The 25,753-nt window shown below is 36.4% G+C and overlaps 1 protein-coding gene across 5 annotated transcripts in view; it reads left to right on the top strand.

Moving 5' to 3' along the window:
* The window catches only part of INPP4B (inositol polyphosphate-4-phosphatase type II B), an 881,338-nt gene that overhangs the window by 778,986 nt on the left and 76,599 nt on the right, over window positions 1–25,753 (top strand). For all 5 annotated transcript variants that reach the window (XM_053582182.1, XM_053582180.1, XM_053582181.1 and 2 more), the window contains 4 exons: window positions 16,591–16,763; window positions 18,146–18,269; window positions 19,574–19,691; window positions 24,306–24,446. In XM_053582182.1, the coding sequence (XP_053438157.1) occupies window positions 16,591–16,763; window positions 18,146–18,269; window positions 19,574–19,691; window positions 24,306–24,446 (556 nt within the window). The remainder of the gene's footprint in view (window positions 1–16,590; window positions 16,764–18,145; window positions 18,270–19,573; window positions 19,692–24,305; window positions 24,447–25,753) is intronic.

The raw sequence follows: 25,753 nt of genomic DNA, 5'->3' as shown, positions 1-25,753 counted from the left end.
ACCAACATCTGGATAGGTAGACACACCTTGATGGTTCTTTGTAAGGATAGGTACTCTATTCAAGAGTATCTACCAGCAGCCTTCTAACTTCAGTCTTCCTAGCCCTAGGTATTTTCACTGATTTCATGCCACTTTGGGTGAAAATATCATATTGTAATATCTGGTTATCAGTGAAGTTTGACATTGTTTATTACTATACTTCAAAATATTAATTTAGATAATAAAATCTATTTCTTCAATAGTCCCAAATTTATTCCTGCCCAATAAAGGCCATTTTTCTCTTTGTATATTACAATGAATTAACAAATTGATTGGGTGAGTTTTTATTATAATATATGATGCAATAAATGCTGATAGACATTTGTTGTAACAAGTTGGTGATCTTTATGGTGTATGACTTCTTTTTTCTGTATATATTAAGTTCTACAAAAATTTTAACCAATTTGTGGAATTTTATTCAGTTTCATAAGATTTTGTTTATTGCATTTTATATTGGGGTACATTTTAAATCTCACAGGGTAAATCAATTCTATAATAGTTTTTATTTCTTCATCTCACTCCTTTATTTTTACATTTTTAGCTATAATTTGTGTGTTTTCTTTTTCCTTTTTATTTTTATTTTGGTGGTGTATACTTAACGTGGTTATATAGAAGGTCTTCTGAGTTGTAGTTACTTTATCTATTTTCTTATATTCTTTTATCACTTGCATATATTTTTCTTCTCAAGTTGCAGAATTTTATTTTTACAGTATGTTAATGTAATAATATTTTAACTCTATAGTTGCAAAGGTTTGTTTTTTAAAATTTTATTTATTTTATTATTTTGGTTTTTTTTAGAGACAGAGTCTTACTCTGTTACCCAGGCTGAAGTGCAGTGACACAATCTTGCTCACTGCAACCTCAAACTCTTGGGCTCCAGCAATTACTGCTGCCTCATCTTTCTCAGTAACTGAGACTATACATGGATGCCACCATGCCCAGCTAATTTTTCTTATTTTTTGGTAGTGAAAAGGTCTCACTGTGTTGACCAGGCTGGTTTTAAACTCGTGGCTTTAAGCAATCCTCTTGCCTTGGCCCCCACCAAAACACTGGTTTTCTAGGCACAAGCCACCATGCTAAGTGTGTTTGTTTTAAAACCAAGTTTTTACAGTATATCTTTTGCTTGCTTCATAGATTTCTTTCCTGGTAAATGCAGATAGTGCTGAGAGAAGTAAAACATTTTCTACTGTTCTAACACAAAGAATAGCTCTTTTAAATTTCTACAGTTTAAATATATTTATGTGTTTTCTCACTGAACAAAGATTGTCCTTTCATTTTTCATACACTTAAACACGTTTATAAGCAACTGCTGGATGTGTACCACCACATGCCTTCAATTTTATAATAAATTGGGGACTCAAAGATACAATTAGTGAATATTAGAATCTTAGATTTTGATGTTGTCCTAACGATGATGTAATTAAACCTTCCAAATTATGTTAATAAGCTTATCTATACTACCAGTGCCAATTTTCACCTGCGCTATCAGTAGTTAGTTAGTTAGCTGTTTTTATTTTCTAGAGGATTATATAATAGATGTTGATCCAATTATGTTTCCTTTAATTTTACCCACTGGTGCAGATCTAATACTTTGCAATAAACAGAACAAATTTACTTCCCTTTTCCAAATTGAGCCTAACTTAACATCTGAAAGCACACATCATACGTAGTATCTTTTTTGAATTGTCATTTTTGGCATCAGTTTTCAAAGGAATAGCTTTGAGCATATTCAATAGTTGCTCTTCTGTGAATCTTTTCTAGTTTGTCTAGGCAGCCCCATAATTGAGCACAGCAATATGAATGTGTTTTAATAACTGCAAAGTAATGCAGGAAGACCACCTCTTTACTTTTAGATACTCTTCTAAGTTTCATGTCTAAGCTCACATTAGCCATTTTGACAAGCACATGTTACCACTAATTCCACGGATAGCCATAAACCGTACTAAATTTAACCTATCCTTCAGGCTTCTTGAGATTCAAGCAGCATTTCAGCACCACTATATGCTAGTCACTGTGAAATGGGAGGGCCATGAGGAAATTAAGACAGTCAGTGTCAGTTCTACTGAAGAGACTGGTATCTAACCCTGTGATTGCAGTATAGAACACGTCTGAGTATACTCTAATAAATAAATGTTTTTTCATCCATCACGCCTACTGGCCTGCTCAGGCTTATTTTGTTTACATTTTATGCACATTTTCTGTCTTTTAATAGAAATAATAGGTAAACATGATGAGAAAACAGAGCTAGATACAGATCTTTGAAGCACAACACTAAAAATAACCGTTTGTATGCAAATACACTTGTGAATAACCACCTATGGGGATGTGTGTTCCTTCATCTTAGTGAATGGTCCTTATTTCTCATCTTTCATGAGCATGTTATTAAATGTGCTGTGAAAAGATAAATACCCAATGCCATGGAATTCTTTCTCCTAATGTATCCAGCTGTAAACTCATTCCAAAAGGAGATTAAAATTCCTGTGACATGGCCTCAAATCATCACCACCTCCCCTTTCAAAAGAACCAAATATCCATGAGGATCATAGAATTAGTTCGCTTATCACTGCTTAGAATTTGTTTCTAGTTTCTAGGTGTTCACATCCTTTTCTGCTTCATAATTCCTCTTTAACTTGTAAGGTACATTTCATATTTCCTCCTGGGATCTGAAAATTCACTGTATTTGCCACAGATTTTATGTTATCTCTGACTGCCTCCAGTTAACATAATTGTCTAGTAACTACCAGACATTTGCTAGTAATTTATCACCAGTTCTCAACAGTTTCCTAATGCCAAAAATTAGTCATCCTAAAAATGCACCCCAACCTCCAAATAGGAATACATCCAAAGTTTTAGTAAATCATTCTTCTTTCCCATCTTTTTTCTTTGGTTGCCTAGATAGCTATCTACCTAATACACCTGAAATAATTAAAGACCACAGCAATTGATTGATGAATGCAATCATATATAAAATAGTTCATTCATTAAGCCCCATGAAAGAGACACACTACCTTTGTATTGATTGGTAAAGAAAGAGTGAGATCTTATCATTCATTCCGTAGGTATTTATTGAGTCTTTACTCTGTGCCAGGCAACATAAAGGAACATATTATATCATGACCCTGTTCTTGCAATCTGGTGGGTGAGCAAGTTGTATTTGAAAGGAGATACCCAGTTAGAGATCTTTCAGAGACAGCATTTACAAGATAAAGAACTTAGGAAAAGAAGTAAATATTTGCGAGGCATCACCAAATAGGTAGATTAAATTGGATAAAATGTAAAGAGTAGGAAAAGATGAGCAAAATCCTTAATAAGGAGCCTCGAGGCATGGGGATTGCTCTGAGCTAAAGTGTAAGAAGCATCAGGGGATGAAAATCTAATGCAGCTTGGGTACCAAACAAGTATCAAAAGAGTGGTAACAGTTTTATCAATAGCTAATGCTTTCTACATTCACATTGATGTGACATAAGCACTAAACCTTTCCGTCTTCCCTTCTCTTCCTCTTCATGACAGACTGTGGGGCAGGGTCTGTTTTGATCCCCATTTTATAGTTGAGGAAGTTAAGCAATTTGTCTTAAGATCTACCACAGCTGGTAGGCATTTATTTGAGGAAGGATTCAAATCCAGGCCGAGGGATTCCTAACTGAATTAGTCAAAAAGAATCTGGGATCTTCAAAATATCTGTTGGAAAAGGGAATGTCTAATTTTTAAGAGAAGTTTTGTGTATGTACAGGATGTCCCAAAAGTAGCCTCTGAAGTCACCATGCATAGGGAAAATGGGAAATTGTAGCTAAATGTACCTTTATTTACAAAATATTATTTAAAAATGTATAAAGAGGTGGCAATGGATACAGGAATGTTTTGTGTAAATATTTTATAAAATTTTATAATGACTATTTTATAAATAAAGGTACATTTAGCTACAATTTCCCTTTTTTCCCTTTGTATGGCGTCATCAGGGGTGACTTTTGGGAGGCCTTGTATTTACCTGCCTTTACATTCTCCTTTGACATCTTAATGAACTGTTTCTCAGATAGTCAGATCTAATGTTTGCTCAGCTTCTCCTTCCTTGACAAAGCCCTAAATTCTTTCACCCCTATCTGTATCTTCATGACTCTCTGATGTCTTCTACTTCATCCTGCCTCCCCCTTGGTGATCTAGTCACAATGAACTCTTCTGAGAATTCACCTTATGCTTGCTTTTCACTGCTGAGCTTGCAAAACTTTGCCCATCTCTACTGTCCACAGGCCCAAACTTTACATCCTCAGGGGTATCCTGACTATCCCGACCAGAGCTGTCCAGAGGATGAGCCCAGTGTGGTTGGACACAACCTTGCTGTCAGCAGAGCCCTGTGTTCTGGGTTTAATGCTTTAAGATGCTATCTTGACCTTCCTAATAATTTTATCTTTGCTATTTTGTTAGTCAAGTCCAACAGGATGAGAAAACCTGTGCCCAGGACTTGGAGGCTTAAGTCATATTCAGTTCTGTTTTCCCCCTGATCTGGACCAGGTCTCCAATCCCTGCCCAAACTCCTATCCTCATGTCAACCCTGTGATCGCTTCCTCCCCCACCTACCAGAGCACCTTTACATCCTCAGGGGTACCCTGACTATCCAGACCAGAAGGCAGTGTGGGACAGCCAGGGTCAGGCTGGGTACCCTTACGTTTTCACACTCACCTGACCCCACGTTCAAGTGAATATGATAAGAAAGAGTGAATAAAAACCACCTTGTTAGGTTGGGAATTATACTACTGGGTGAGAAATGAAAAAGCTTGTTTACTACTCTTTAAATAGGGTAGCACTCTGTCAATAATGTAGTCACACATTCTGCAGGGCTCGCAAGCACAAAGGCCTGCGGGCATTGTATGGGGTAACATGAACCAGTGAAGGGAAGTGGTGGAAACCAAGCAAACTGGGGAGTAGATGTTCTTCTAAAAGGGCTACCAGTCATTTCTGGGGAAAGTGGACCCAAAGTTACTGCCTCTTCTGCATTCAAATAAATCTGAATGTTTACATAAAATATCCCAATTTAAAGACTAAAACTGTTAAAGATGAAGGCCAAATGAAACACATTTGTAGGCCAAATAAGCCTAGTCTGTGGGCCAGACTGGGGGTTTTATTTTAAAACCTCTGAATTTCTGATTTATTGTACATGCCATTGAAATTGCTATCTTCTCTATTAGACTTCTGGTCTGTGATAAAATATGCTAAATGTTTGTGACTTTTTTTTTTCTTGAATCTTCAGAGCCTAGCATAATTTTTGGCAAAAAATATGGAAACAGTACTGTGGAATAAAGACCTTGTCACTTGATCTCCAATTGTTTCTGACATGAAAGGCTTAAGCATTTTTTCTTGATATTACTAAGTGACTGTCATCAACATATGTGCATACGTGTGCACACATGCAGAAAGTTCCTAAGAGTCTCATAATTCATGCTCAACATTAGACAATTTAGTGGTTTTATAATCTATCACAAGTCTGCTTTATTTTATAAAATATAAACAGAAAGCAGAAAACATCATTTTCATCAAAAGCTTAAATATTGGGCGGTGCCTGTGGCTCATAGTAGTAGGGCACCGGCCCCATATACCGGAGGTGGTGGGTTCAAACCTGGCCCCAGCCAAAAACTGCAAAAAAAAAAAAAAAAGCTTAGTATTAATGGAATTTGGGAATAAATTTACACATGCATTTTTAGAATTTCATTTAAAAAAATCAATGGATAATAAGGGTTCTAGAAACTAACAGTTCACCACTTTTAGAGTATAAAATTTTTAGAGTATACTTTTAGAGTATAACTTGCAAGTTAAAAAATAATCAAAAGACATCATCTAAAGTATATTTTTATTGTAAACATAGAATTTCAATAACATTCATACGTTATGACCTTTTTGATAGTCTTATTAAGAACTACTGTTTCTCTTAAAAACTGTGCAATGAATTATGATGTAATCGAGAACATGGTGACTCAGAGGCAAGACATTTAGCAAGTCCACAATTTGCTACTTTTTTGGATACCTGGCTTTTGGCAGGTCGTTTAAATTTTTTGCATCTCACTTTCTTTTTTGATAAAGTAAAATTGTCTGTAAATTTTTAACATCGCTTCCAGTTCTGAAGTTTTATGGTAATCAAAGGGATGCCACATTTTAAAAAGTGATTTTTATTTTTTCTTTTAGCCATTTAGCAATAATTCAGTACTTACTATTTGCCAGGCACTGTTTTAGACACTGAATATACAGAAATGAACAAAATAGAAAAAACATCTGCCTTTCTGAACTAGCAAATAGATATTAAAAAATAATGTAAGAAATAGTGGCATGATTAAAATATGATAATGGTGGTAGATGCTGTGGGGAACAAAAAAAGAAAGCAAGCAGGTTTTACAGTAACACGGTAAGGAAGAGATTACAGTTTAGGGATGTAGTCAATGTGAGCTTCACCTGGAAACTGGTGTTTGAGCAAAGATACAAGGTGGGAACATAGGGGAAGAATGGGGGTGGGACAGGATGGGGCTTGGATGAAAAAGGTGGTAGTGGAGGTGAGGAAAAGCAGTGAGAGTCTGTGCTTATCCTGAGCATAAGTCATTTGGAACAAGTTAAGATTGACATGGAGATTCAAGTTTGCTGTTAAATGTAAGTATCTGGAGTTTATAGGCAATGTATTCAGGCTAAAGTTATTAATTTAGAAATTAGCATCATACAGATGATACTTAAGGCCATGAGACTGAATAAGGACAAGAGATTAAGTGCAGAGAGAAAAGGGAAATAGCCTATAGATTATGCCTGAGGACATTTTAGTGTTGGTATATTCATAGAGGTTAGAGGAATCAGCAGCGCAATTGATTAAGAAATGCCCAGTGAACGCCTGTGGCTCAAGCGGCTAAGGCGCCAGCCACATACACCTGAGCTGGCAGGTTTGAATACAGCCCCGGCCCGCCAAACAACAACGGCTCAATCAAAAAATAGCCCGGCGTTGTGGTGGGCACCTGTAGTCCCAGCTACTTGGGAGGCGGAGGCAGGAGAATCACTTGAGCCCAGGAGTTGGAGGTTGCTGTGAGCTGTGATGCTACTGCACTCTACCCAGGATGACAGCTTGAGGCTCTGTCTCAAAGAAACAAAAAAGAGAGAGAGAAATGCCCAGTGAGGGAAAAGGTCTGTCAAGAGGATATATATCCTAAAAGTCTGGTTGAGGAAATAAACCCAGTGAAATAAATCTGAAGGACTGACTTAGGATTAAGCAGTATAGAAATCTTTGGTGAGACTGACAAGAGAAGCTTTACTACAATGTGTTGGGATTGAGCGACGTGAATTAAGAGAAAGAAGAAAAGGATCTGGGAAACAGTATGTACGGAACCGCTTTCGAGAAGGTTCACTGTGAAGGGAAATAGAAGCTATAAAGGGAATAGGGTCAAGACAGGAATATTTTTCTAAAGATGGAGAGATAATAGCAAGTTCATTTGTTGATGGGTATTCCAGTAAAAAGAGAAATATTGATAATATGATAGGAAAAGAAAAGACTTGCTGGAGTGACAAGGGGGGTGAGATCTGCATACAGACAGAGGAGCTGGTTTTAGTTGGAGGGCAGTTTGTCCTCAGCAAGAGGAGAGAAGGGCACAAAGAATGAATGCTGGTAGGTGGGCAGATGAAGGTACCACGTAGAAATTATTTTATTTCCATTGTTTTAATGTAGAAGCTAATATTTATGAGTTATTTAGTATGTGCTAAAAACTGTTTTCAAAAATGTTGCCTGCATTAAATTTAATTCTCATGAGACTCTTAGGAATCATCATACACAATTAATGTATGAAGAAGCAGAAAGCTGAAGTAACGTTGTCATCCCCAAGCCCAGTGGCAAAGCATGGATTCTGGTCCTGGTGGTCTGGCCCCAGAGCCTGCCCGCTTAACTGCTATGCTGCCCTGCCTCTCTTCTCTCCAGGAAAACAAGCTTTCCTAACCTTATTCTGTACAATTTTTTTTTGCTATCACCACCACCCCCCCTTTTTTTTGAGACAGAGTCTCACTATGTCCCCCTGGGTAGAGTGCCGTGGCGTCACAGCTCACAGCAACCTCCAACTCTTGGGCTTAAGCAATTCTCTTGCCTCAGCCTCCAAAGTAGCTGGAACTACAGGCGCCTGCCACAATGACTGGCTATTTTTTGTTGTAGCTGTCATCGTTGTTTAGCAGGCCCAGGCCAGGTTCGAACCCACCAGCCTAGGTATATGAGGCTGGCGCTTTAACCATTGTGCTACGGGTGCCGAGCCTGTTATCACCCTTTTAACAAAATGTTAAGTTGTATCGGGTTCAAATTTGTCATATTGTATGATGACTTCATGTTGTAAGTATATACGTTAATATGAATGTATGGTACACGTTGTTGGCTGCTTGCTTGGCATTTATAAATTAAATCTACATGTGTACATAAAGCCCTTTTATATTGCTAGAAAAATAAAACAAGTGCACTGTATCCTACAGCCTTGAACTTTACTTGAAAACTATTATATTGACCTCATTTACCTCCAGGTAGAAGTGTAGCCCCTCTTCCGTCCTCTGATGCTTGTACTGTGCTTAGGCTTCAGTTAACTCAGTACCCACTGTCTATCTCTTCTCCACCTCAGATGCTGGACAATATTTAAATGACAAAAGCTCTCTGTTGCAGATGTATTGGTGATTTCAAGTTTCTCAGTGACCCATGACCTATGCAGCTTGTTCTTAAATACCCAGCCTGTTTGAGGGCCAGAGTCCTGAGGTTACAGTTTATTTAACAAGCAAAATAAGCCCAACGAATGTGAGTGTGACTCCTCCAGTCCACACATAATCTAAATTTAAAACTTCTGTGCTACGACAAATACAGGGCTTGTTTGATTAATGGATTTGGTTCCTGGAAGCTGTCTTAGCAGAATTTACTTAAGGCTTTCAACTTTGTCCCATAAAATGAGAAGTTTAACCAGGATATCAGTTGATGCATTTCCTTTGCTATTTTTCTAAGAGCAAGACTGGAAAGTTTTATGACGCGGTGTTCTCAAGCTGGCAGGGTTTAAACAAACAAGGTTCCCTTGACGTGAAAAAAGGTTGCCTTTGTTCTTCTCATAGCCGTTTGTCTTGGGTTGAAGAGTATACCTATTTCTAATACTTCTGGAAGGTGCCAAGATGTTTATCATAGTTCAGTGGATGCAACAATGTTCTCATTTTAAGACTCCTGTGAATATCCTTAAGGCCTTAACGGACATCTTAAGATGGTGTGATACTCCGAGGGCCTTTAGGGACACAGTGGCAGAGACAAAGGAAGGTACAGATGTGCTACCCCCCCTTCTCAGCGTTACCATCACCTTTGCTTTCTCTGTCCTGTCTGATCCCCACTGTAAGTTCAGCCCTGCTTCTTAGCTCTTGGATCTATCCACACACACTTTGTACCATGCTGCTTCTCTCCCCACCCCTGTTCCCTGTCCCTACAAGGGTCACTGCCCACATCTAGTTTTTTATTGGTTTTATTCCATGGCTTCAGGCTCAACATTCCCCTCCACTTTATCAGTGTGTACTCTGAATCCTTGAGTCATCTCGGCCACTTCCCTCCTCCTTCCAGAATCCTTATTGCTCCCTCCCTCAGTTTATGGCATCTCTTTACGGGAATAGGCATTGCCAAATCAAACACTCCTCCCAGACTCTATTGCTACAAATCCTTACTTTGTGTGTGTTCACTACCTGCCGGCCATGCAACCTTCCCTGAACTTGCTCCACATATGATTTTTTTTTTCAAGTGTTCAGCAAATGCCATAACTCTTGTTACTGGAGGGTGCGGCTGTCTGTCACTGTCAGCCAATATGCAGAGATGGGGATAGGTCCACCAAACTTTGTTAGAAGGCCAAGATTCTGGAGAACAGTAAGAGTAGCCTCTCCAAGATTGTTCTGTTCTTTCATTTCTAACATTACAGTTTTGTACATTTGAGTACACAGTTAAGACTGTATTAACCTTTATCTTAAACAAAAATCTGCAGAACCTATGACTCATGAACAATTAACATGATTCTAAGTTTAAAAGTTTATCTATTTGCATTTCTCTGATGATTAAATATGATGAGCATTTTTTCATGTGTCTGCAGGCCATGCTTCTATCTTCTTCAGAGAAGCTTCTGTTCAAGTCCCTTGCCCACAATGAAATGGGTTTACTTGTTCTTTTATTATTAATAAGTTTGAGTTCTCTGTGGATTCTGGTTATCAGAAGCATAACCTACAAATATCCTCTCCCATTTTGAGGGCTGTCTGCTTGCTTTAATTACTGTGTTCTTGGCTGTGCAGAAGATTTTTAGTTTGATCAGGTCCCAGTAGTGTATTTTTGGTGTTGCTTCAAATGTCTGGGGGGTCCTCCTCATAAAGTAATCTCCTAGGCAAATTTCATCAAGTGTTTCTCCTGCATTCTCTCCAAGAATCTTTATAGTTTCATGTCTTAAGTTTAAATCTGTTATCCAGTGAGAGTCAATTTTTGTTAGTGGTGAAAGGTGTGGGTCCAGTTTCAGTCTTCTACAAGTTGCCAGCCAATTCTCCCAGCACCATTTGTTAAATAGGGAATCTTTCCCCCAATTTATATTTTTCATGGGCTTATCAAAGATCAAATGATGATAAGTATCTGAGTTCATCTCTTGGTTCTCAATTCTGTTCCATACATCTACCTCTCTATTTTTGTGCCAGTACCATGTTGTTTTGATCACTATAGATTTATATTATAGTTACTGGTAGCGTGATTCTTCCTGATTTGCTTTTATTTCTGAGTAATGTCTTGGTGATTTGTTTTTATTTCTGAGTAATGTCTTGGCTTTTCAAGTTTTTTTCTGGTTCCACATAAAATGAAGTACTATTTTTTCCAGATCTTTAAAGTATGACAGTGGTGCTTTGATAGGGATTGCATTAAATTTGTAAATTGCTTTGGGTAATATGGACATTTTAACAATGTTGATTCTTCCTAGCCATGAGTATAGTATTGGGGAAGTGGGAGTGGGGAGTGGAGGTCAGATCGAGGGAGGGTGAATGGTGGGATCACACCTTTGGTGCATAATGCAAGGGTACATGTCGGATCTGTTGGTATAGAGTGTAAATGTCTTAACACAATAACTAAGTCTATAAGAGAAGATATATATTAAGCAGTGTGATGTAAGTGTTCCTAATTCTATATGAAATCAGCACATTGTACCCCATAAATGCGTTAACGTATACATGATCAATGTGTTTATGATTTAATAAAAAATAAAAAAATAAAAGTTTTTCTAAATCAATCCATCTAAACTACTCAAGATAGGAATCTGTAGGGTGGGAACTAAATTCACAAAACAGTAAGAATGGGAGACAGGGAGTGAAGGTCAGGCAGGACCTAAACTTTTCAAACCAGCTGTGTCACGTCTCCCCTAGTCTGCCTGACAGACTCCATCTGATTCTCACGACATGTGCTTTCACCATGAGTATACACCGTCTTCTCACCAGATATGAACGCTCTTGCCTCCAAACTCTTATTCTTCTAAACTTGCAGTTGTCACCATCCCAACTGCTACAGCACTAATCAGACCACCTTATTCTGTAGGTATTCCTTTATACCTCTCACCTTCCCTTGTATATTTAAGTCTTTGAGAGTAGGAGCCGTGAGGTTTAAATATCAACATCACCCACAGAACCTCCATAGAAGACATTATATTTGTCCAACTAATGAGTATCTTTCTCATGGTATCAGTGAAGGTGGGGGGGGGGAGAGGATAATACAAAGAAGACAATTAGCATTTGATAAAATAAGGTAAATGCAAGTTGATTTTTCAATTTCTGGACCAGAGAGGGACAGTGCATCCAAACAATAGGGAAGGGACATTCTGAGTGGCAGGGAGAACACTGAGACAGCTGGATCTGAACAGGTGCTTCTCTTACCCTGATTACTCCTCTGTCCTCTGGAATTAGCTTAGTTTATTTTTCCCGTATCTCTGGGATATGACCAGATAGTTAGAGGCCTCCTGTGGGTAGGTACTGAGGGTCTATGATCAAGTTGGCCACACGTTTAATACAAAGGAGTTTACCTTTAACATATCTCTAGGGGAAGCCTCATTGTTCATTGATCACTCCAAGTTAAGATGTTTATACTGTAAGATTTGGGTAAGATTGTATCCAAAAGACAAGGACTTCACTCAGAAGGTGCACACAGATCACCATATCTGGGTTGATGTAGATTACAGGCCCTTCAAAGTCCATAAGAATGTTCTGATCAGAATATCAACGTCCCACACCATCAGGCCCCAACCATCAACCCATTACTGTTTCTGTGCCACCTGGGATTTAGGCGCAGTATAGAACACCACTGGCTGTGGGTTTGAATTGTATTTTCCTTATGACCTTGGGACTTGTATTACCTTCCTTAAAGGCCTTTATAATTGCTTGGCTTCACAGTTGATCATTTTCTTTCCATAGGTGAATCCTTTCCCAATTTATCTTTGCATATATGAAGATCTTTCAGCTCTTCTTTTTTCTATGTCTGAAAGGTTGTGAGAACAAAAATAACAATGGCTACAATTAACTTTTGGAAGTTACTTATTTTAAATGAGGGAAGAAAACCAAGCACCCCAGAAGGAAATGGCGCATAGATTAGAAAGCAAGCATGACGGGCTGTTGCAGTTGGTTGATATCTGGCTCTTTTATTTTCCTCCTGAGTAATGTAAGAGCCACTGAGCTCAGGGGACATGAACATCCTGTACAGGAAATGGATGGCATGTGGAGGAGGTGAGGGGGGCGCCCAGCGCTGCTCTCTGAATCCTTCCGGGACCTTCACTTGAATATGTTAGAGAAGCAAGGAAAGTGCTGGAAAAACAGAGGCTGTGCTTGGATGGCTTCCAGAACACTTCACAAAGCTCAGGAAAAGCTCAGCTAAGCCACATGCATTTTATGTTTTCCTGAAGAAAGACTCTGCTTGTTGGTCTCAGGGTTAAGGAGTCTCAGCAAGTTTTTTATAGAGACACTAAAACATTCTCTTCATATTTTCCTCTGTCACTGACTGAGAGAAGCCCAGGAGATAAAATCATATTTATATGCCTGCCAGGCCAGTAGGCTCTTGTGAGATTGTCGGGGCAGTGACTGTATTGTGGTGCACCCTTAGTTCTTGAGCTTCCTGGGTGCATAATAAGTTTGTGTGTGTGTGTGTGTGTGTGTGTGTGTGAAAATGTTAATATGTTAGTTGACACTTGAAGACACTAAACTGAGAAATTTGAGTGTGTGCCTTTCAGGATTTATGACTTTGACTAGATAATAAAAAATGCACATCCTTTTCATCCTCACCAGTAAATAACTTTATCAGGAGGACAAATAGTGAAGTACGGACAGACCCAAAGGTGAGGGCAAGCAACAACAGTCCCAAAGCTATCAGGAGATAAAGCTTTTTTGCTTTGCTGAAAAACATTTTTTAAAAGAAAAAACTAAAGCGTTTGCTGTACTTTTTGTAAGAATGACTTGGGATGTTCATTGGAGCAAAAAGGCCATTTGTGAACTGACTTTAGCCTGGCTTTGGCCTGTCATAGCCCACCTGTTTATCTCAGAGCCTGAGATTTACACTGACTGAATAATAACAGAGAAGAAAACCTGTCCTCACTGCAGTTTGCATTTGCCAGTTCAATTTTCCTTTATCTCCTGAATTTAAAGTAATTGTTTCTCTGCTAGAAAAAAAATATTTTTAGCTTTCACACTTACGCTTCTTCATAGAAGACTTACTATGAATTACTGTGATCTTTAAGACATTTCACCTTGTTCATAAAATTTTAATTTTCTCATACATAATTAACATGTTCCTATATAGTTTGTACATATAATGGTGACATTAGAGTTTTGTTATATTAGAAGTATCTAATAATATTACTAGATTTAGAATGCCAGTATATACCTTTTTTCCCAGGTTTTCATTTCTGTTCTTGAAGAAATGGCCATCAGACTCTTTGGTTTGGTTTGGGGTTATCAAAGTGTAATTTATGATTAAGAATCACCTGGCTAAATAAGTATGGGGATAGATTTAGAAATGAATAATGAAATTATTCCTCTACGAATACGAATAATTTGTAAAGTTTTCTCTTTTGAAGACCTTCAAGGAATACTGGTATTTAATTTGAATTGTCGTTTAATATCATCTATTCAAGAAAAGAATGTGGAGACCTATGTTGAATTTTTATTTTCTAACTAGCTAGAGCATATTGCATTCACGACCAAGTATTGACCACTTGATGTGCGATGCTCTTTGGGAGCTCTGCATATGTTAAGAAAGTTAAAAATCAGTTGCTTGAATGCAATCAGTGACCAGGTGGCTCTACTCAGCCTGATAAGGCAGCGCCACCTACCGCACACAAGCTTTATTTTATGTTCAGGAATTCTTTAGTAGAATCTGGTCTCCACAGAGCTAAAGCATAAAACACAGTTTTCTGTTTCTTACCTTTCAAGATCTACATCTGTGTCAATTTACTGATTTTTTTTTGTCCTAGTGTTTTTCTATCTCTCTTTCTCTCTTTCTGTGTGCATATTAGATATTCATTCATATTGAGAACAACAGTTAAATAAGAGAATGGGAGATAAAGTAATACAAATTATGAAACATATAGGATATGCGTTCTTGGTACCTATTGATGTGTCTTTTATTGCAAAAATAAGTCCAGTGTTCCTCTGTTTTCCCTTCTACATATACCAAGGAATTGACAGTTAACCAATGCTTATTTAAATAGAACTATCATTCATATTTCATCCTAGGCTACCTATGAGTGTATTCTTTATTAAATGATTACAGACGAATAAGCCTTCATTGAATTATCTTTGCTCTAATGTACTTTATTTCTATAACAATGCTTAAGTACACATCTTTTCAAAATAACAATTCCTAATGTTACTAGTATATTTTACAATATAGGGCATTTACATAGAATTAATAAGATTGTATCCTTTTATTAAGCTGGGTCATTAATTATCCTTTCAACGCTTTGGTTTATTTCATCACTATTGAACCATAACATAAAATAAGGAAGTGACAGTATACATGATATAATAATGATTAGGATTCTTTTTATTGTTCCCTATTACTCTTCCAAGGTCTTAACTGGTTATTGACCATTCACATCATTCATGATGCTGCTAACACTTTCATGCTAGGAAGATCATATCATTTCAGATCCTGCTTCATAATTAATTTTTCAGTGTGCACCCATTCATATTAAATCATATTTTCCATTCTGTGTTAATTTATTTCTATATTAATGGGATGTCACACAGTGCAAAATTTATAATATTTGACATTTTCCAGGGTGTTTATCCCCAAATAAATGGAAAAAGAATATAAATTGCTTCTATATCATACCAATGTCATAATTATATAATTGGTTCATGTTAGAAATCTAGACATATAACTAGCACAGATGGTTTCGCTTTTACATCTTGGTTTGGGGAAAAGTTATTTAAATCCCAGATACTGTAAAAAAAAAAATCTTTGACTTTCTTATACTTGTCTATATGTTTAAAAATATTTTTGTAACTATTGTAACTTTGCTGATTCAATTAAAGCTTATCTATTATATATTAGGAACTATACTAGGTTCTAGGGATTCAGTGATTAAAAAATAAGCCTTGCCCTTAGTTGAGCATCATTTCCTACAGAGGAAAGGAGAATATGAGCAGGTCTTCTGCAGTAAGAACAAGGAGCTAAGGGCACAAAAAGAAGTCAACTCAACACAGACTTCAAAGAATAGGGAAGGAGAGTAAGGGAGAAATCAAGGAAGATTTCCCAAGGAAGAGAAATCCTAATTTGAGTTTGCAGAAGATTAACATGACTATTAGAAAGATAAGTAGAGAAAGAGGGTTCTAGGAGAGGAGTTAGGATTTACAAAGACACTGAGATGAGAGTTCAGGAATGTACATGCTATGCAATTTACTAGGACTCAAGACTTCAAACAGAGTTCTAAAAAAGTGAGATTAGCCAATTAGGTAGAAGTTGTTAGATAATGGAGAATCTTTCTTGAGTTTGGCCTTTAATCTGAATGCTTTAGTGGTCTTATTAAAATATTTTATGCAAGGGTTCCCCTTGAGTGATGCAATTGGAGTCAAACTGATTAGAAAGTTCCCTTTGGCAATACTACTGAGAAGGTATTTAAGTGGAGTATGCCCAGAGAAAGGGAACAGGCCAGGAAGCGATCCAAGGCAAGAGCGATAAAAGATGCTGGGAACCCGCACAGGGGAAGGTGAGTGATTCATGGATTTATTACAATAGTAGAACTAGTTTAATGACCAAGTTGATGGATAGGCGAAGCCCAGTCAAACTCCAGTTTCTCGTATGAGAAGAGTTTGGTGGACCCACCCACTAGGGTACAGGCAGTGCACAGAATACCAGTGAGAGGAGGTCTACTGTGAACATGTGAAGTGTGTCCAGGTGGGGTTACACGATGGGTGGCTTTAAATCTAATTTTTTGAATCGTTAGGAGTATGCATAACTTCACTGAAAAAATTAAAAAGTTGAGTCTATATTTCAAGACTTTTCTTCATTTATGCCACTGTTTTCACACCTTCTCCCCCCAGAGGACTGGTATGAGCAGCTGTATCCACTCATCATCACTCTGAAGGACTGCATGGGAGAAGTAGTGAGCAGAGCCAAGCAGTCCTTGACGTTCGTGCTCCTCCAGGAACTTGCATACAGCCTGCCTCAGTGTTTGATGTTGACGCTGAGGAGAGACATCGTCTTCAGTCAAGCAGTAGGTACCTGTGGTTGTTAGTACAGACCAGCACTGAACTGTTAGCGTTCTACCCTGGATGAGAATACGCATCTTCTGTAGGCAGTTTAATTTTTAAAAATATCCCCCTCTCGTTTTTGTTTTTCTTTTAAAGAAGAGTCTCACTCTGCTGCCTCAGGCTAGAGCTCTGTGGCATCATAGTTCACAACAACCTCAAATTCTTGGGCTCAGGTGAGCCTCTTGCCTCAGTTTCCCAAGTAGCTGGGACTTCAGGCACCTGCCACAATGCCTGGCTAATTTTTCTATTTTTCAAGTAGAGATGGGGTCCCACTCTTGCTCAGGCTGGTTAAACTCCTGTGCTCAGGCAATCTACCCACTTTAGTCTCCCAGTGTGCTAGGATTATAGGCATGAGCCACTGTGCCTGGCCAAAGATGTTTCTTTTGAAGTCTTAAAACTCCCTTTTTTCTTATTCATAATACATATGAACTGAATGTCACATGGAAATTCTTTATGAGATCTTAAGTACTTATTTTTGAAAAGAGATAGTCAAGTCTCTGAAATGTGCATTCTGCTTCACAGGACGTGGCATATGTGAAGAAAAGAGTTACCATCCCTGTATTATGCCCTGGTGTCTACATGCAGCGTAAGGGGAGAACTGCTGCCTTGTACTGCAGGAGATGAGCTAGGACTTGACAAAGGGGATCTGTTTACAAACAAGTACTTATAAGCTCCCCCATGAATCCTGGGACAAGGTTTCACACAATCTCTTATTTTGTTTATAAAATAAGTTTTTGTGGACGTAAGGCTTGAATGGCCTTTGCTGACACTCAACACTATTCACAATGCCAAGACAGCCAGCCTTCCTCACAGTGGCTGTGCCAGTGCCTGCCTTCTTCTCACGGCCTCCACCCATGGTTGAGTTTTGTGGACAGAGCACATGGAGGGAAACAGACAAAAGCCTGCTCTTTTTTTAACATTCTTCACACAGGAAATATTTTAATCCTACTGTCCCTTTCTTCTACCACTTCATAGGTGGTCCAGTGGCAATTGGAGCTAAGCAGGTATCTGAGGTATCTAAGGTATCTCTGCCTTATACATATTGGTTTTTTCATTGCGACCTTTAATGACCCCGTGAAATGAGCCTCTGTTGTGCAAAAATAATACGATTTGGAAGAGCTAAATCACTTTTCATGGTTTTACTATTAGGTTTTCTGCACAGTGATGCTGGATCAAAGATGCTGTCAACGTGTTTGTGTGTGTGTATGTGTATAAATGGTTGTAGTTGTGTTGCGTATACTTCAGAATATAATCTATGATGGCCCCAAAGTCTTAAAATATTTAAAAAATTAAACTAATAAATTTACTGGCCATTTCTTCAATGCTTTCTTTTCCCTTTTTTTAGCTTGCTGGATTGGTTTGTGGTTTTATCATCAAATTACAGACAAGTTTTCATGACCCTGGCTTCCTGCAGCAGCTTCACACTGTGGGGCTGATGGTGCAGTATGAAGGACTACTGAGTACATACAGTGAGTAGTACTTTAATACATGTTTAAACTGTCTTCCTTTTTTTTTAAGAGACAGAGTCTCACTTTATTGCCCTCGGTAGAGTGCTGTGGCATCACAGCTCACAGCAACCTCCAACTCCTGGGCTTAAGTGATTCTCTTGCCTCAGCCTTCCAAGTAGCTGAGACCACAGGGGCCTGCCACATGCCTGGCTATTTTTTTGTTGCAGTTTGGTCAGGGCCAGGTTGGAACCAGCCACCCTTGGGGCCGGTGCCCTACTCACCAAGCCATAGGCACCGCCCTGTGTTCCTATTTGTAAGGATATTTAACCTTATTCTTTTTTTTTCAGGTAAATATAAAAATGAGAAGTAAACCTTTATTTCACCAATTGTTACAAAAATAATGTAATTTTGGCTCTTTTGCATTTATTCACCTTATAACTTTTGCTTCCGTTATGTTTTAAAAATGGAATTATCGATTATTTCAGAGTAGATTTTTGAGCAGCCATCTGGCTTTTTTAATGTAAAAGGCTCTTTGCCAACATAGTTTCAGCGACAGGGTTTTAAAGTCCCAACCCTCTAATATCTAGAGCTGCACTGTTTAATACAGTAGCCTCATGTGACTATATAGTATGTGAAATGTATCTGGTCCAAATAAATATGTACTAGATATTTATACCAGATTCCAAAGATAGTAAAATATGTTTATATTAAAAACTATTATTTTTATATTGATTTACAGTTAAAATGGTATTTTGGATATATTAAGTTAAATGAAGTATGTTATTAAAGTTAATTTTACCTTTTTTAGTTTACTCTTTTAAAAGACTACTAGGAAATTTAAAATTATATATGTGGCTCATATTATATTTCTGTTGGAGAGTGTTACTCCAGAATCTTAATTATCTTCTTCTTTTCTTTTTTATGTGTAAGTATGTGGAGATAATAAAACTAACATTAGCCAGCACCAGTGATCATCAATTCAGCCATCTCTGTTATTTCTAGAAATTAGTCCTGCCAATGGAAAGAAATCTGCACCATACTCTGTTTCATAAAGGTGTTATAACCTCTCTCCAGCCTCTCAAGAAATGTGTACATTCTTACTTCCCTCAAAGGGAACATTGACTTATGAAATTCATTGAAATGGTTTCTCCTTTCACTGATGAAAACCTTCAACCTCTTAGGAAAAGTATTTAGAATGGAGTCACTGCATTCAGAAACTCATTCACTCCAATGCTACAACACATTTCAGCAGGGAGGTGGAGTATAGCTAGGGACATTTTCTTCAAATAGTATGTTTGTAACTAGGCACTTTTCCCTTTGTTTAGGTGATGAAATTGGAATGCTAGAAGACATGGCTGTTGGCATTTCTGATTTGAAGAAAGTAGCATTTAAAATAATTGAAGCCAAAACCAATGATGTCTTGCCCATTATAACTGGAAGACGGTAAGTGGTGTCCATTTCCGAAAGACCAAACTTTGTTAGACATGTTGTATAAACTCTAGTGAAAGGAACCATGGAGAATTCTTGCTTGCTTTGGAAATTTTTATTTTATTCTCTTTTTATCTTGGGTAAGAAATAAATATAAGTGATATGAAAGGGAAGAGTCTTAAAAATCTCCTAGAAGTCTCATAAATATTTGTAAATTGTAGAGAGGTAAGTCATGCTCTTTAATAAACTGTGAGAAATTCAAAATAATAGCCTGCATGAGAAGGACATTTTTCTCTTTATTACTATCTAGTCTGAAGTTCTAGATGTTTTTACTTTTGCGGGAATTGTTCAGTTAATAGTGTCATAATTCTTGCGATGACTTTAAATTAAATTCAGTTAAAAGCAACAACATTTAAGAAAAGATATATTCCTATATCAGGGGAATATACCACCACTTTTCTTAATTATTTTTGACAATTCACTCTCAGACTGAGATTTCTGAAAAGAGTTTTAAATAAATAGCTTCGAAGGTCAGTGTATGAATGGTCAAAGTATCAGAAATAATTAAGAAAAATGATAGTGTGTAGAATAGATTTCCAACAGAAAAATCCTATCCTAATGATATCCTATATAGTAAGTTCTTTCAATCAGAAGTTCTCCAACTTCAACCATCCTGGTATTAAGTCAATATTAATACTTTTAATTGCTACATGAGAATATTTAAAAGTTGGAACAGTCTCAAGTCACAATGGAAGCACATGAATATTCAAAGGGAAAGTACTTTTCATGCCAGAGAGAGATAGAAAAGAGAAAATGTATAAGAAGTTCAAAGAAAATTTATTTTCCTGTCTATAGTAAACATAATTATTTTAAATGTTGTATGAAGGATTCCCGGAGCCACATGCTTGAGTGAATAGTGACTATTTCTTACACACAAAGAAAAACCATATCCTCATAAAATATTTTTTTCTATAAATTAATACTTAATTTACCATTAGTTGGAGGGAAAAAGGAATGAAATCACCCATACACACACAGCTGGAAAATAGTACAACTCTATTCCAAAAGTGAGAAACTAATAATTTTATCAAAATTTATAAGGGACGCTTACCAGGCCATTTGGTATAGACAAAGCACGGGATAATTTTTTTCAGGCAGTTCTTTAAGCTGTATCTAAATTTAAAATTTATTATACAGATGGGGATGGGATGCTTCACAAAATGAGCAGCAGCTTAGCAAATCCTCTCCTTAAAAGCAATATTACAACTGGAAATAATCATCTAAAACAACCATCTTAGGACTAAGGCAATAAATCAAATGCATGCAAAAAATTTACAAGTACCTATTCATGAAAAACTAATGAGTTTTGGGCAACAGCAGCAGGAGTCTGTGGCATTTTGCTGAGGGCTGCTGCCATCCACCCCTCTGTCAACACAGTTTTCCTTGCGTGAGGCCAGCCAAGAACACCAGCAGCATCACTAAGGAGGGGGCGGCATGCCTTGGACTGGAGAGGAAAAAAAGCACACTCTTGAAAGTTGTCAGAAAGAGTGATAATTTCAATAACAATTCCATTTATCAAAAGGAATAAGTTGAAATAAATTTAACAAAGTCTAAGAATTATACACAGAAAATATTGCTGAGAGAAACCGAGAAGATACAATACATAGAAAGACAGTCTGTGTTCATGGATTAGAAGACTCAATATTGTTTAGAGAATAATTCTCCACAAATTGATCCATAAAAATCAATTAAAATTAATGTAATCACTAAATAAAATATTAGCAGTCCTATTTTTTTTTTGGCAAGCTAAAACTGAAATTTATATATAAATGCCAATGACCCAGAATACCCAGAACAATTTTGTAAAAGAATAAGAAAGTGGCAGGACTTAATACTTTTTGATTTCAAAACTTATTAAACTACAAAAATCAAGACAATATAATAGTGGCATAAGTATATGTATAAATCAATGGAACAGAATTTAGTGTCCATAAATGAACATCTTTAGAGTCACTTGATTTTTGACAAAGGCACTGAGGCAATTAAGTGGAGAATGGAGAGTCTTCAAAAAAATGATGCTGCATAATTCGTTATCTCTGTGGAGTAAGAAGGACTTAGATCTCTCTGCACCATATACACAAATTAACTCACAAGAGATCATAGGCCTAAATCAAGATTTAAAACTCCGAAACTTCTAGCAGAAAACTTAGGAGAAAGTTTTTATAAGTTTGGTTAGGTAATTAGTTCTTACGTATGATGCAAAAATCAAGATCCATAAAAGAAAAAAATTAAAAAGTAGGACTTCATTGAAATTATAAACTTTTAAATGTCAAAGGGTAGCATCAAGTAAATGATGAAAAGATAAGCCACAGATTAGAAGAAAAGACATATATATGGAAAAGGACTTGTATCCAGAATAGAGAAATCTTAGAAATCAATAAAAATGATACAAAAAAGTAAAACAAATTTTAAAATGTGCAAAAAGTTTTACTTAATAAGATATGTGATTGGTTCATAAGCACAATAAAACATATTCAATATCATTAATCATTAAGAGAATAGAATTAAGACCACAATTAGATATGAATATACTCTCTCTAGATTCATCACCATCAAAAAGTCAGATAATAACAAGTGTTGGAGAGGCTGTAGAAAACCTGGCCCCCTTGTACATTGCTGGTGAGAATGTCACTTTGAAAATGATTCGATGATTTTTTAAAAGTTAAACATAAAATTGCCATATGACTCTTAGGTATATGCCCAAGAGAAAATAAAGAGTATCTCCATACAAAAACTAATGCATGAATGTTAATAGCAGCATTATTCATAGTAGACCAAATCATAAAATAATTGAAGTGTCTACCAACTAATAAATGCACAGATAAAATGTGGTATATGTATAAAAGAATGCTTTACAGCAATAAAAATGAACTAACTGCGGATGCGTGCTACACCATGGTTAACTTCAAAAGCATCATGCTAAGTGACAAAAGCCAGGCAGAAAAGACTATATATTGTATGAAGCATTCATAGGAAATATACCCCAAAATATAATCTGTAGAGATAGGAAATGGATGAGGGGCTTCAGAGGTTGCTGTGGAGTGGAATTAACTGCAAACATGCATGGGAGATCTTTTTAAGGTGATTAAAAGGTTCTAAAACTGGATTATGGTCATGACTGTACACTTATGTAAATTTGCCAGAACTCTGAATTGAATACTTAAAATGCATGAGTTTATGTTGATTACATTTTAATAATGCTGATAAATGATATATCATAAGGAAATTATATAAAGCATTTCACCTTCAGAGCAACTTTTAAACATGAACTGACTGATGCTTCTCCTGTTGCTGAACGGCTTGACATAAACACCAGCCCTCTGTTAGGCAGCTATTTAAAGGGCATGGAGAACAATTAAACAAAGAAAAATAATGTGTCCTTCCATCTGAGGATAGTGCTAACATCCTGATTGCTGCTTTCATGGTATTTCCTAGTTCTCTAGGTCAGTTAGAAAGAAAGAAGTCTCAGAGTCAGTGACCCATAGTGTTTATTAGTGTTTATTAGTGATACTGTATTAGGAGATCTACACCACGTTTCTTTTCCCAGAATATGTATCAATCTCATCGATCTGTATAGTTTTGGGAACACATGGATTTTCTAACTTCTGGACAAAACTCTTTACATTTCTATACTCAATTCCCACCTCATCAGAAGATGTCAAGTTTTAAAACACAGAAGCAACTACTCTTTTTGAGTGTATTTTATGAATCCTAATTTAAAGTTTCTACATTAAAAATTGGGGGTGATTTTTAATAGAAAATTTCAGTGACAAATGCTCCTGTGATATGCTAATGTTTCAAAATGACCAGACCCCCCCCCCCAAAAAAAAATTACACCTTAAATTGTTACACCGTTACTTTTACATCAGGCTGTCATAAACAGGAGGATTCATCAATAATAATAAAAATCAGACCAGGCAAAAAAATGTTCCAGATGATTTGGTTTGCTTCACTATATTGAAATATCCATCATTAAATTACTTTTCTTATTCTTGGGACTGATTGAATTTTAAAAATACTTAGACAAGAGAAAACAATTGAAGCTTTCTGGGCACATATCCCTGGCCATACAAAAATAAACTAAGCATTCTTCCTTTCATAAAGGAGCTAAGAGTAAGACAGAGAAATGAAATATGTCAATGAGACAGAGAAATAAAATATGTAAATGAATTCTTATAATATTTTAGGTCAAGTAATTTAATGAAATGACTGAATGGGAAATGAATGAATGAGAAAAAATAGACATATAGCAGCTAAAAATCTAAATCAGTGCTATGTCCCAACTCTTTCAATGTTTCTTTCCAATGAATGACTCTAATGCAACATAAACCAAATGAAAAATAACTAAGAAAATGCTATGAAAGCTATGTTAACTAGTGTGATGAAAATGTGTCAAACGATCTATGAACCAAGTGTATGGTGCCCCATGATCATATTAATGTACACAGCTATGATTTAATAAAAATAAAAAAAGGAAAAAAAATAAAAATATATCTCTTACTTGAAAAAAAAAAAATTAACCAAATGAAATAAGTAATGCTTCTTCCCTTTGTCCCCTGCTCTCTTTAGTGAACATTATGTGGTAGAGGTCAAGCTTCCAGCTGGAATGTTTGAGTCCCTGCCACTGCAGATTAAAGAAGGACAGCTGCTTTATGTATATCCAGTACTTTTTAATGTTGGAATCAATGAACAGCAAACTCTAGCTGAGAGGTAAGCTTCAAGTGTAAACTTGTACTTCAATTTTTCTCTTTTGATTTTTAGGGAATGCTGAGAAATCCCAAATTTCTGCGTAGGGAACTTAGAATTATGGGTAACATTTTCCTTTCTATCAGTATCCACTTATTGGATATAGCAATGTAAATATTCATATTCAAGGAATTTAAAAGTGACAGACATGGAGGAAAACATGGAGGCTGATCCCCAAGTATTCACAAACTAACTTTCTTCATGTTTCCAAATATATGTATATAAAATCTAGAGTTTTGTATGTTTGGGTGTATGTCAGCATTTAAAATAGCTAATTGTGTCAAAAATTTCTGGATCTACCGGAAACCATAATCTATTTTCCCTTTTATTTATTATAATAATTTAATAATTATTATTGGGTAATTTTTATAATGACATGTTCAAACAACAAATGATTACTTGTGATACAATGAGTTACTGTCAGAAACCACATTTTTGAGCAGGCAGAGGACTTTACATCTTACATGGTTCACATGTAGAGACTACTAAAAAGATAGTTAATAGTTAAAGTTCACATAACATACATTTAGAGAAAAAAGTTATCATCTTACTCCAAAGTCTTGCCTCGAGAAGTTTCCCCACAAACAAAATTTTGGAGAGTTTTGTATTTCAAATGCTTCTTAGCTATAATTAATCTTAAATGTTCCCTTCCCTCTTAGGCAGCACTTTAAAATTGCCTAACATATCCCTGCCATGCCTTGTTGAGTATATTTTAGGTTTTTAATAATGTATTTTTTAAACTAAAAATACCACTATCCTTACAGTCCTCTTGAATTTCAATGATGATCAAGATTCCAGTTATTTATTTTCAAACTATTTTTCTTCCTTTCCCTCTTACCTAAAAGATATTTCCTAGAAAACACAGGAAGTGACTTATTTGCAAGTTACAATGTACTAGGCCAAGTTTTATATTAGGTGTTTAGTATTAAACTGTGTGGAAATTATTTGTCTCTTAGTTTGTATAGATCAGAATGTAAGTTGAATCACCTTCTTGTACAATGTGTTTTTTTTGATATTTGAGCACTTTTGAAACTTAGCATCTAAGATCAGATGATATTCTAGTTATCTATGTATTTTACAACAAATTCAGTGTTTGATGTGAATGATACTCTTGAACCTAAATTATACTACTTGGGGGGTGGGGGAAAATTCAGCACTCTTAAATAGTCTCTTCTTTGGTAACTAGAGTAAAGAATGTTTTGGATTTCTGTTAATAAGTTAAGACTTGTGAATGTGATCTTTAGAGAGATACAGACTCTTCCATTTACAGA

The sequence above is a fragment of the Nycticebus coucang genome, chromosome 1 (assembly GCF_027406575.1).
Source record: "Nycticebus coucang isolate mNycCou1 chromosome 1, mNycCou1.pri, whole genome shotgun sequence".
Taxonomy (NCBI): Eukaryota; Metazoa; Chordata; class Mammalia; order Primates; family Lorisidae; genus Nycticebus; species Nycticebus coucang.
This window is presented reverse-complemented; position numbering and strand designations above follow the sequence as displayed.